The 12,437-nt window shown below is 42.4% G+C and overlaps 1 protein-coding gene across 6 annotated transcripts in view; it reads left to right on the top strand.

The window, feature by feature from the left end:
• Nucleotides 1-11,342, top strand: part of LOC115795504 (vang-like protein 1) — a 65,483-nt gene extending 54,141 nt beyond the window's left edge. For 5 of the 6 annotated variants that reach the window (XM_030751465.1, XM_030751486.1, XM_030751499.1 and 2 more), the window contains 4 exons: nucleotides 2,605-2,765; nucleotides 7,988-8,138; nucleotides 8,259-8,493; nucleotides 8,622-11,342. In XM_030751465.1, the coding sequence (XP_030607325.1) occupies nucleotides 2,605-2,765; nucleotides 7,988-8,138; nucleotides 8,259-8,493; nucleotides 8,622-8,882 (808 nt within the window). In that variant the 3' untranslated portion in view covers nucleotides 8,883-11,342. The remainder of the gene's footprint in view (nucleotides 1-2,604; nucleotides 2,766-7,987; nucleotides 8,139-8,258; nucleotides 8,494-8,621) is intronic. The other variant, XM_030751473.1, reaches the window with a different exon arrangement.
• The last annotated feature ends 1,095 nt before the right edge of the window (nucleotides 11,343-12,437 follow it).

The following is a 12,437-nucleotide window of genomic DNA, read 5'->3' on the forward strand; positions in this document are numbered from 1 at the left end:
TGAAAATGTATACTAATAATACTGCCTAGGGAAAGTAGTCCAAAAACCAATCTAAACATCGTTCCTAATACTCTGCGTCTGTCATGATGTCACTGTCAGCACTCATACATGTGACTGTCATCAGACGGCTAAGCGTTAACAATGAATGACTTTTTAATGCTGCCTGGGTGGTTTCCAGCTCTCTTTAATATAGCAAATGACCCATCACTTAATGTATGGTTGGCAGAAACGTTACAAAATGTCAGAAAGCGTCTGGAAGAGCTTTCATCAGTGAGTCGTATTCATGCTGCGATCCTCCTTTGGGATAATAGGAAGCGCATGCTGTCTAGCATGTGTTGTTGTTTGTGTTTATTAAATTAGCTCTCCATGTGGACTAAAGAATGACACAGAACACAGGATGGCTCACACATCTCTGAGTGCATCCACACACAGAGTGAAAAGAGTCCAGTGTTTAGCAGGAAAGTCTTATTGTGGGTTAGTTAACAGCAGTCAGCATCTGCCGTCCTTTTAGCCAAATGCAGGTCATGAAACTGAGCTTATAGTGTTGCTATAGAGTTGTTACAGTGTTCAATCCCTGTGTAGACTGTGACTTAATGCTTCAAAGTTATCATATGTAACATTTAACTAATGAAAATGTAAAGGTGTCTAGGTGGTGCTCAGTGGGTTCTTGTTATTCTGCCTTCGTAATTAGTCGCCTTCATCGGGACTAAGACCGGTGAGAGTCAGTCAGACCTTTTTTACAGCAAAGAAAACGAGTAAAAAGCCACTGAAGTCTATAAAATAGTGCAGTTGCAGTTTTCTGTCAGTTAATCAGCATGTGAATCCATTTGAGTCATTTAAGTCATCCTTCCATTTTCGTAACTCCTTATCCAAATTAGGGTTGTTTAAAATCACCAGCATGTCTTTGGACTGTGGGAGCAAAGCCATGCAGGCACAGAGAGAACATGCTGACTGTAATATGGACGGACAGCTATAATGTTTACGCATAAAACCGTCAAACTTCTGCCAATCTGTGATCACATTTTGGAATAAAAGTCATAAATTCAGTGAACTAAGTTGGTATTACGCAACAGTGTATAGTACTTACAGTCAGTTAGCATTAGCATGGCCACCATAAACTGTTGGTATTGCAGGTAAAGGCTGCAGTGTTGTGTAAGTGATATTTTGGCGTGATTTACCTTTTCGTTTGCAGGAGGAAGATTTCCTCTAAGGTAGTTTGCTTCCAGGAGCACATAGGAACTATATTATTATTAAGCCAGTGATTTATGACTTATAACATGTGAAAATATTCTACCTGTGTACAGTTGGTTTTATAGTGTTGGGTTATGAAAGACAAGACCTGGCATGCTTAGTGATCCACGGTATAAAGGATCAGGATCTGGGTTGCTGACACGCTCACATCAGTGTCTGACTGCCTTCACTCAGTCCTTCCCCTTCATACTCGTGACGCCTTCTCCTGTCTTTCTTTGTCTTGTAACCTCAAACATCACTTCCTTTGTCCTGGTTGGTCTCTTAAACACCTGTAAGGTAACCTTCACACTGCAGCTCATAGCACCGTCTTGTGTGAGGGTGTTTATGGACATGAAGATATGCAGCTGCAAGTTTTTCACTAGACTGAAATTGGTTCTTGAGGCTTTTGTCCGCGTATCCCAGTCCATTTACATCCTACAAAAAGATACAGTATGAGCAATTATGTAAAGGCATAAATGTGAATAGCGCTCCAAGTCTCTTCTATCTCAATTTGTCTGTTTCTTCTCTTTTTTTCCACATCATAATTCATCTTTTCCTTCAGGCTGTGCGTCACCCTTCCTTTTCAAATCTTGCATTTGCTATGAAGAGCAGAGAAAATAAATTGCGTTAATGAGACATCAAGAAGAAGCAGAAATCAGATTTAGTGTCACACTCTTTAGCTCTGACGAATGTAATAATGTAATAACGTATTATAATTAATCCTGCTTCCAATCCTTTCACTGATTCTGTTTTCTGTATTTTTTTCTTCTCTTCAATCTCATCATTCACCAAGCGCTGATTTCTCTTTCAAATAAACACGGCGGGTCCACCTGTACAGCCTGCATTTTCTTCTACATGTGCTGAGAAGTGTAGTGATACTCTGTTCTCTGAGTCTTATTTATATCTTTAAGGATTATTTCCGCTAAGGTATTAAGCATTACTGAGAGATCTTTTTTGCTTCAAGTGCTGCACTGTTCATCCTTTAGAGCCGCTGCCTGTTCCATATCACCCCCACCCCCCGGGGGCTGTATGTCGATGGTACTTGCTATTCTCAAGAAGTACGAGAAGGGTTTTTCTTCACTCATAGAAAGTTTTCAAAGAAAATGTCTTTTGGCTGGTGGTTCCTTCTGCTTTGGTCTTCTACCTTTTCACCGTTCGTTTGTATTCAGCAGGAAGGCTTGTAGAATTACTGCAGGTGTTTTCTAGTCTTTGGTATTACAAGTGAAAAACGTCCCGTGGCTAATGTTTCTCACGTTCTCCTCTCCGATTTCAGAGCTCAAACTCTCACTCCGGCACAAAGCTACCTGAATTTCAAACTCAAACATTTCCCGTGGCCTAAACTTCCTTTTGATTCTCCCATGTCTTCCTCTCCAGTATTCAGCGGGCAGCTCTGGCCATCATAGAGCACTACTACTGTGACTTTCCAGTCCATAACCCAGCGTTGCTTTCTGCCTCCAAGTCCCGCGCTGCCAAGCACCTGGCTGGCCTCAAGGTGTACAACGTGGATGGTGAGTTCCCAGCAGCCCCTGCTGAGGGTGAGTGGGATGTTTCCTGTCTTGGCTTTGTCAGTGCTTTGGTTTTTCTTGGTGCTCTGGTGTGGTGGAGTCTCACTGGTCTGCTTTTGCTTCTTTATACTAGTCTGTATAAAGAAGCAAAAGCAAACTATGCATTGTTACAATTGTAGGGCTGCAACTATTCAACAAACTGATCTCTGTTCAGTCTTTAAAATTATACTGATTAATTCACTTAAGAGCAAGAGAATGTCTTCGAATTTATCAGCACTTCAGATCTTCACTGTATTCAGTTTCAAGTTTATTTATATAGCGTCAAATCAACAAACAGTTGACACACGGTGCTTTATATTGTAAGGTAAAGATCCTACATTAATTACAGAGAAAACCTACAGTCAGAACGGCCCCCTATGAGCAGCACTTGGTGACAGTAGGAAAGAAAAACTCTCTTTTAACAGGAAGAAACCTCCAACATGACCAGGCTCAGGGAGGGGCGGTCACCTGCTGCGATTGGTTGGGGCTGAGGGGAGAGAGACGGGACAAATGACAGGACAATTTGATGAAGCCGCCGCATTTTGTGGTGTAAAACTTTTCAATGATTGATTGTCAATCAAAACTCTTGCTTAATTCTTACTAGCTTAATGATGGGGAGTCATTATTTCATATTCTTAGATTTGTGGTTTGACCACTGACACTTCACTGAATGACCAACTTGGATATTTTTCTTTTTCAAATTGTGATGTCTGTTTTGTATGTAACAATATGGAGCTGAGTCTGAATAAACTGATCATTTTTGATAATTACTTGAAAGCATAAAGCCTTCTAACAATAAGGATTCACATGTTGCCTTTTTTTTGTTGTTGTTAAAAAAATGTAAACATTTTCATTCTCTGGTTAAAGAAAACAACAACAACAAAAAAGTCTTTAACCAGTGAATTTTTCTCACTTTTGCTTAAAAGTAATCACTACAACTGTGATCCGGTCTTCCAGGGCATCCAAAGATGTGACTTGTTTTGTTTGATGACAGTGCAACAAGAATCAGGCTGAAAAACTCAGCAAGTGTTCAACATTTGCAAAGCTGCAGATCTTTTGTTTTGCTTCCAGATAATTAGGCTCATTGAATTAAATGGTTTTGGTCTTTTTGCACCCATTAATTCTGTAAAGCCTGAACAAAGAAATAATTACCAGAAATTTCTTTTTTTCTTTTTTTTAAACTGGAGTGTTTATTGAACCTTCTGAGAAATTAAAAAAACAAAAAGAAATTAAATATCAATTTGTATATGTACGATTTCATTTGTATAATTTGTCCTACATTGGGCATTTTTGTGCAGTTTATTCAGGTTTTTCAGGAAATGAAATCACACGGATGATGTAGAGGGCTCAAAAACCCATGCATCAAATATGATACACTTGGTGTTACAGAGTTAACTACAAATATAATAGGAAACATCCAAATCCTATGAGTTTTTAAATTAATATCTGCCAATATTTTGCCCTCATTTCAACCTAATGTGAGCGCTTAACTGGTGGAAAACTGATTTAATAAATAAATTATAAATCTTTATCACAAGTGTCCTTGATTTTGCAAAACTGCTTTTAAAAGCGTTAGAAACTGCATTAGCATGTAACATTCATTTGACTTTTCTGAGTTGCTCCGAATGACACTTCAAGTCTCTGCAGGTCGAGTCCCTTTGCCGTGTTGGAATGTGCTAAAACATATGACTGCCCGCGAGGAAGAAAATTCATCTGCAGTCTTAGCATAATTAGAAAATTGTCCACCGTAGTATGAAGCACAGGTGATTTGTAGCTGATGTGTCGCAACATGCAAAAATAAAATATAAGTGTGGTCATTTGATATGGCCCTCAGTGCACCCTCTGGTGTTGTTCTGGGCGAGTGGAGGGTTTCAAAGGGCCTGGCTTGACTTCCTCTTCTCCTTCTGTTTTTCCTCACACTGGCGCTAACCCCTTAAGACATCTTGAAAGCTAAACTGAAAGCCTACCTTTTGGACAGTAAGTAAATGGCAGTGCTGCTACCAACAAAAGCACCCTCACGGCCTGCTGCTGTTCACTTTATGAAAGCTGTTCTTTCGGTGTACTTGAAGTTAAACTCCCTCCTCCCCCTCACTCCTCTTCACTCTTTGCATGCCACAGGTTGATGGAAAAAGTTCAATGTCGTCCTTACAACAGCTGGCAGAATGTAACACAAACCCTCGATTAAATTGTTGCCGTCCCTTAAGTGTACTCAAGCTTCACTTAAGTGCACTAACTCGACTCCCTCCTGTTTTTTTTTTTTCTTCTCTCCCTCCTTTCTTCCTCCTCCTCTCAAACGTTAGCGGGAGACATTGGCGGAGATGGCTGATAAATCAATAGCTATTACACCACCAGTCTTCTCATTTCTCTCTCGAGTCTCGTCCTCCTTCATTTTCCTCCTGCAGCAGCTGCTCAGGGACCCCTCCGTCACTCTCATCTCGCTCTTGTCTTGAGCTTTGACTTCCCACTCCTTCCTTTCTGCAGCCGCACCGCTACTGTAATAAATAATTCGGACTCAGGGACAAACAATAATCTTTCCTTAATGAAAAATTGCTGAAGCCCTGAGCGCAAGGCAGCCGTAATACTCAGTTACAGGGCATCCAAATGGCTTCAGGTGATCCTACGATTCCTGGAAGAAGCTGTTCTGTGTCTGTGTTGTTTAGTCAGCTCTAGGTGCTGTGATTGATCAGTGAGGATGTTTTCTGCTAAGAGATTCTCTCATGTGTAAGACCCACAGTGCTGCTGAAATAACCATATCAAAGGAGTAAAGTGAAATGCAGACCACACTGTTACTTCCTGTTACATTGTAACAAGTAATGAGCTCCCTCTTTGAGGCCACATTAAAAGTCCTCACTGAGCTTTTTCATGACGTTTCAAAAAGAAAACTGTAGCTGCTCATATCAGCATTTTAGATCATCGTCCTGTTTTGGAAGCCAGCTTCTTCACTTTCACTTTCTTGCCTGAGTGCATGACACTTCCATCCTGAATTTCCTGAAACACGGTGGAATACGCTCCTTTCTGTACATGCAGTGCTTCCTGTGCCACTGGCTGCCACACCACCCGAGCACAGGATATTACCTCCCCATTTCTTGTTTCCACTGTGATTCTGCTTTATCGAGATGCTGTCCTCCATTGTTCAGAGTTTAAAGATGTGTGATTTTAGTCAGTGTTGTTCTATCCATTCAGATATCACAGGTCTGATGTCAGCATGTCAGACAGCCATGACTGCACTGAACTAATAATGCTATCCACACTATAAACATATAACATAAACTTAGCACAAAAAATAAGGACATTTGTGTTTGGTAGATTATTTCTCTGTTGTAACAATGCTTCTTGGCAATAAAACTTGTACCGTTTGAAAGCCTGTTTATTTCCCCTTAATTGGAGCCACATTTGTAAAGAAAATGCATTTGTGGGTTGAGCAGCAGAGTTGAGTATATGGGTTGCACCCATGACAAACTCCAGGTGCTGACAATCAGGCTTGTCATCAACACTGTGGGGTTTATTAGAAACTACCTCCAGAATTTGGGAGTGGAGAGGATGGAACGGTGAGATCAGCTTATGTGTGCTGTTTGTGCCAGAGTGACCAACACGACCACTCTGGCTGACTTGCAACAAATGCTGGTTGAAGGATGGGATGTCGTCCCACAGCAGTGTGTGTGACCAACTTCCTTTTGCAGCCAGAGGCACTCCCTGCTGGGCATTAAAAAGAATGCAGGCCTGCAGCATTTCACCTTTCAGAACTGGAAACGACACACAGCTTTTATCCAGTGTGTTACATACACACAGTATATATCATGCTTCAGAGCGCTCCTGCTTTCTCTCCATCCGTGGGAGGAGAACCCAGGCAGACATGAGGAAAACATGCAAACTCCACACAGAAAAGCCCCAGATGGATTCAAACCCAGGGCTTTCCAGCTGTGAGGCAACAGTGCTGACCGCTGTTCCACCGTGCTGCGTTCTGTTTTCATGTAAATTTAGGAGGTAACAGGAACATTTGAAACTTCATTAACCACGTAACTTGTAGTATTTTTTGAAAAGGTCTTTAAAAGAACAAAGTAGGCGCACTTGTAATTTTTAATAAGCAATATCAATTTTAAAAAAGTCTTTGCTTTTTTATTTTTACTATAATTGAGTGATCTGATATGCTCACTTTGAGTGAGATTAAAGACTGATTTAGCTGCTTATTGGCTTCATGTGTTCTGTGCCTGTATTGGGTGGGAACTGGACATTAATGTTGCCAATAATTAACACAAAAGGACACCTTTTATTTGTGTGCATGTTCAACAATTTATATCATCACGTCTACATGCAAAGGATGTGAATTAAAAATTCTTTTAAAAATGTCATAAATTTAAAAGAAGCAGTCAGACAATCTCTGAGATCAAAGCCACCAGTAGTGTGACTTGAGTAGCGTACATTAATGGCTGAGACCATCTAGACTACTTTTACTTCCACTGGAGTTCTTACCCACACTTGTTTCTATTGTAACTGTTTCTTCCAGTCATTTAAAACCGTCCACACAGAAACCGCCCCGCGCCAAATTCTAGGTGGACCTTCCCCTGACACTGAGTGTAACGTTTCCCGCCCATAAACCCCATGGTAGCGCAGTGATACCAGGAGCGGGAGCGAGGTGAAATCTCCCTCCTCTCTGTCCATGAATTATTCCGTTCATGCTCGATCCCTGCCCCGCATTAATAATTCACCAGCTCTGCCGTCTTTTAACCCGCATTAACATCAGGCGGGTCTCATCAGCAGCCTCCCATTCCCAATTCTAAAAATGTAAACTTTTGAAGTTGCCCGAGACCCTCATTTAATTGCTCGCCCCGTGCCTCCTGAAGGCAGAGTAACGGCAGTGTTTGCATATCAATCGCCCGTACGCGGGGGAAGGAATGGGTTTTAGATTTTCAAGTGATGACATTGCTCTGAACAATAAAAAAAAAATTCAGACATTATGTGTCTCTTCTTGTCAGCTCCTGAGGGTTTTAGTGTTGCGGGTGATAAAAGGAAATGGACTGAGGTTTATTTGCATTAATAATCTCCCCCCTTCACTCTTAACAGCAGATTGTTCCCTCTCATTGCACTCTGTGTCATCACCAAAGATCTCTTTCTTCCTTCTCCATCGCCTCTAAGCCTGTGATGGGTGCTTCCACCTGTTAAGACTCTCATACATACATTAACCCTCCCTATCTAATCTGAATTTGCCGCGACAGGTCCTGGGAACAATGCAGCAGCAGCAGGAATCGCTCACTCTCAGTCCAGAGCGATGATCGCAGCCGCCGCCCGCCGCAGAGACACCAGCCACAACGAGCTGTACTACGAAGAGGCTGAGCACGAGAGGCGTGTCCGCAAACGCAGAGCACGGTGGGCGTTAGCCAGAAATTAGCTTCAAGCATCTATAGTGAAGTAAAACATTTTAAGGAGTCATAAAATGGATGGAAAAATCCACCTTTGTTGAAATTTTGTTTGCTGTTTGCCCTCCAGGCTGGTGGTGGCAGTAGAGGAAGCCTTTACTCATATCAAACGCATGCAGGAGGAAGAGCAGAAAAAATCACCAGGGGACATTATGGACCCTCGAGAAGCAGCACAAGCCATCTTCCCATCTATGGCGCGGGCCCTGCAGAAGTACCTGAGGACCACCAAGCAACAGCACTGCCACAGCATGGAGAGCATCCAGCAGCACCTGGCCTTCTGCATCACCAACAACATGACGCCCAAGGTCAGACCTGTGACCTCTACACATGAAATTCAGACTTTCTTTGGGGTTATTATAGTGGTTTTTATAATATGCATAATATTTAGTGGAAAAGAGGGAAAAAAATGCTTCCATATGTCTTTCCTTTCCAGGCGTTCCTTGAGAGCTACCTGACCCCAGGTCCGACCCTGCGGTACAGCCGGGACCACTGGCGAGCCCGTCAGTGGACGCTGATCAGCGAGGCGTCGGTCACCAGCAGCCTGAAGGACGGCAGCATCTTCCTGCTCAAATGTGTGGACTTCAGCCTCGTGGTGACGACCAAGAAGATCCCCTACATCCAGATGTCAGAGGAGTACATCGATCCCAAATCCCACAAGTTTGTCCTGCGGCTACAGTCCGAAACTTCTGTGTAGGACTCCAGATGTTTTATTTTATTCCACACAATTTTCATTTTGGGGTTTGCAGTTTTTATTTGTACTTTTTTGGATTTTTTTTATATATTATATATGAATCTATCTACCACACATGTTTGAATATATTGATCTTTTTATTGTTGATAAAAAAAAAAAAAAAGAAGAGTCGCAGCCGGATTTTGCTCACAGGAGTTTGGACGCTTCGGACATGGTTGAGTGCAGATACTGTGTGTGTGTGTGTGTGTGTGTGTGTGAGTGTGCGCATGTGTGTGAGTGTTACTTTGTGTCAAAACAATCACTCGTTCAAAGAAGACGGGAACAAAGAGGTTTCCGACATCCCCACGGAGCAGTTTTTGTGGATTTCCATGAGACTGACGGACCGTCAGGAACCTGATGGAAAGTGTGTTGTTTTTATTGTTTTGTCTACACTTGGAAGTGTTTGAATACTGTGTGTGCGCGCGACAGTGGGAACATGAAGTCTGCTCATAAAGGAAGCGGCACAATCTCCTCCTCACTCCTCTGCAGAACTCCAAACCAACGCTTTTCCTGACGGCTGAGATGTCACACTCCACCGTGTCCATCCTGTGGCGTACAGTCACACCCTCGAGTGCTAATTTTAGCAGCCAAATCGGGACTCCTTTTGAGTTGTTTTCAATTCTTCTCCAGGTGCAATGGAGCAAAAATGTGAAACATTTCCACTCCAGTTGGGAACAACACAAGCATGCCATGTTTAAACACCAGGGTGAACTCGGAATGAACCGGATAATAAGAGATGCATTGAGATGGACGCGTGCCCAAAAACATTTGCCCCGCCTCAACGGTTCAGTAACCTTTTCAGGGCTTTCATGTCGACCACATCTGCCTAACGTGATGGAAAGGGAAGGCAGCAGGAAAGAGAGGCCCAGCTATCACGCCAGAAATAAAAAGTACTACTGATCTCTCCATTCTTTGGCTTACACCGCAGATGTATTCATTCTGTGTACGCTCTCCTTTAAACCGCAGTTTTCAAATAAGGGTTAAAGTTACAGGTCATACCTCTCCCACCTGGCAAGAGGTAGGAGTTAGTTTTCACAGCACTGGCCCTCCTTTTCTAAACTACTGTCTGCAAAATTCCACATTTCCTTTGTTTAGTTTGGATTTTGACATTAAAAACCTGGGAAAACTGTAAAAGTTTGATTTCTAAGGTGACAGGAAATGAGCATCATATAAATTTGAAGAAAAAAAAACCCAAAATACAGTTATGGAAAGCTTTTCCTACTTTTACCATGATCTTTGCTGTCGTGGAGTTCAGGAGTCTTTGAGTACCATCTCTCTGTTATGATGTAATGGCAGCAGGGGTGAGAATCAAAGCTAGGTTTTGTTGTGGAAATACGCATCTAACAGCCATGCTGCACTGCTTTTATTTTGAAAATTCCAGAGAAAATGTTAAGTTCCTTCCATGGTAGTGCTATGAAAACAGAGATTAATTCTTAATTTGTCAGTATGAGTAACTAAACAACTGGCTCGTTCAGCCTCTGAGCATAAGCAAGTGCCAGTGTGTAAAGTGTGATTTCATCTCAGGGCTCACAGGGTTTCATTATGCAGGATGATAAATCAGCAGTGAGAACTGCAGCAGCAGGGCGGAACCTCCTTCCCAACTGGACTGTCTGGTTTTCCTTTACTGCCTCATCTCACCTCTGTTGTCTGACAATTCCCTCGAGGTCAGCCCTTTCAGGGAAGGCTCCAAAGGGATTCTCTCACCTGCTGATTCAGTTTACACTGAGTGTGGAAAAGTACAGTTAAATGAAGTCAAAATGACACCTGTCTGTCACTCTGTTACTGTCATAACTGATCTGGTAAAATCACCAAAGGAAAAAAAAAAAACGAGTCACTGAGCACGCTCAAGAAGAGATACTGACAGTATGATTGTGCCTGTGAGCATCGCTGTCCCCTACTGCCCCCTGGTGATGAAACACAGCATTGTCACCGAGTGCATGAGTTCAGACAAAAAATAAAAATACTGATGATTTAATACTTTTAATGGTTTTACTGTAAAGAAAATGTTAACCCACCTTAAAAAAAACAGATATGTGATATTTTCTGCATAACACATCTACAGCAAGTCTAAAAAACAAACAAACAAAACAAACCTGCCACTGGTCAGATTTTGCTCCACCTGACAGATAAACTTTGTATGATCCCGATGTGACTGTGCCTCCTGTTTTTAAACTGTATCTATTTATATGAACAAATGTGTGTGTGTGTGTGTGTGTGTGTGTGTGTGTGTGTGTGTGTGTGTGTGTGTGTGTGTGTGTATGTATGCCATTCCAGTTGACGCAACCACACCCCCCACCCACCCCTTCCCCTCCACCATCTGTCACACTGTTGCCAAGTCACAGTCCTGCGTCATGGATTGGTTTCTGATGGACAGTTTTCTGGTGGCGCTGCCGTGTAAGATGTGTGTGAGTCTCACAGCGTTAGTATTTGTAGAAAAAATAAAGCATTTTTATGAACATTTGTAAAGCTGCTGAGTGCCGGGCTGCTGTTTTCACTTCCAGCGTTACTTTGAACATTTATGATGCGCAGCAGTATCCCAGAATACTTCATCCCATTTCACATTCAAATGCACCTCTCACTTTCTATATAAGGTGACAATCATGAGTTAATATTTCCTTCTTTTTTTTTACTACAGGCAAAAATATAAGACTATCTTAAGATAATGATTATTATAATATAGTTTGTTTTTTTAATTAGATTTTTGTTGCAATTTGCTGGCAAACTGCACAGCGAGAGTGAGAAACCACAGCACGGGTATCAGTTTTTAAATGTTCCCATGCAGGCCTTTTTTTTTTTTTTTATTTTATTTTGCTCATCTCCATTCCTCGCAAACTAACAAGTCTTCTGTTCACTTCATCACTATCTCCATATGTACTCGTTCCCTGCCCCGGCTGCAGGCTTGCTAACACTCTCTTCTGTCGCTGCGCATTAAGCACCGGGTCGTGCTTTGTGACATGCCTGAGCAAAAATATTGGCTTCTTTGGCCATATTTTGGTGGCTTTTTGTTGTTATGGCGCTCAGCAATAATTGGCTCGCCGTCGGCCTGTCAGAGCAGCGCGGTCGGCCCTTGTGGGTAAATGAATGTCAATGTCACTGTCCAGTGCTGAAAACGAACAACCTCATCCCTCCCCGAGCCCGGGGCGCAAGGCCGCCTGTCGGAACTCATCTGTCCTCGGCTTAATCCCCCTCCCACACCCACCTGCTCCGCGCAGGACCTGGTTGAGAAGGTAGAGAGGAAAATGAGGAGCATTTGCATCTAAATGGAATGTTTTCTTCCCTTCATTTCTCTCTCTCTGTTTGGCTTGCTTATGTGTAGATCGAGACGTGAGAGGAAATCCCCTCTCGCTTTTTGTAGCTTCGGGTTTAAACATAAATTTAGGCCTTAATTCATCTTACTCCTCTTTTCTTTGTCCTGGTTTATATTGAACCTCTTAGACCGCTTGTCTGCAGCGTGATTGTCATTCCCAAAGTCCATCTTCATGTAAAACCCGTCACATCTGACATTCACAGGACCCTGAA

Source organism: Archocentrus centrarchus, chromosome 2 (genome assembly GCF_007364275.1).
Source record: "Archocentrus centrarchus isolate MPI-CPG fArcCen1 chromosome 2, fArcCen1, whole genome shotgun sequence".
Taxonomy (NCBI): domain Eukaryota; kingdom Metazoa; phylum Chordata; class Actinopteri; order Cichliformes; family Cichlidae; genus Archocentrus; species Archocentrus centrarchus.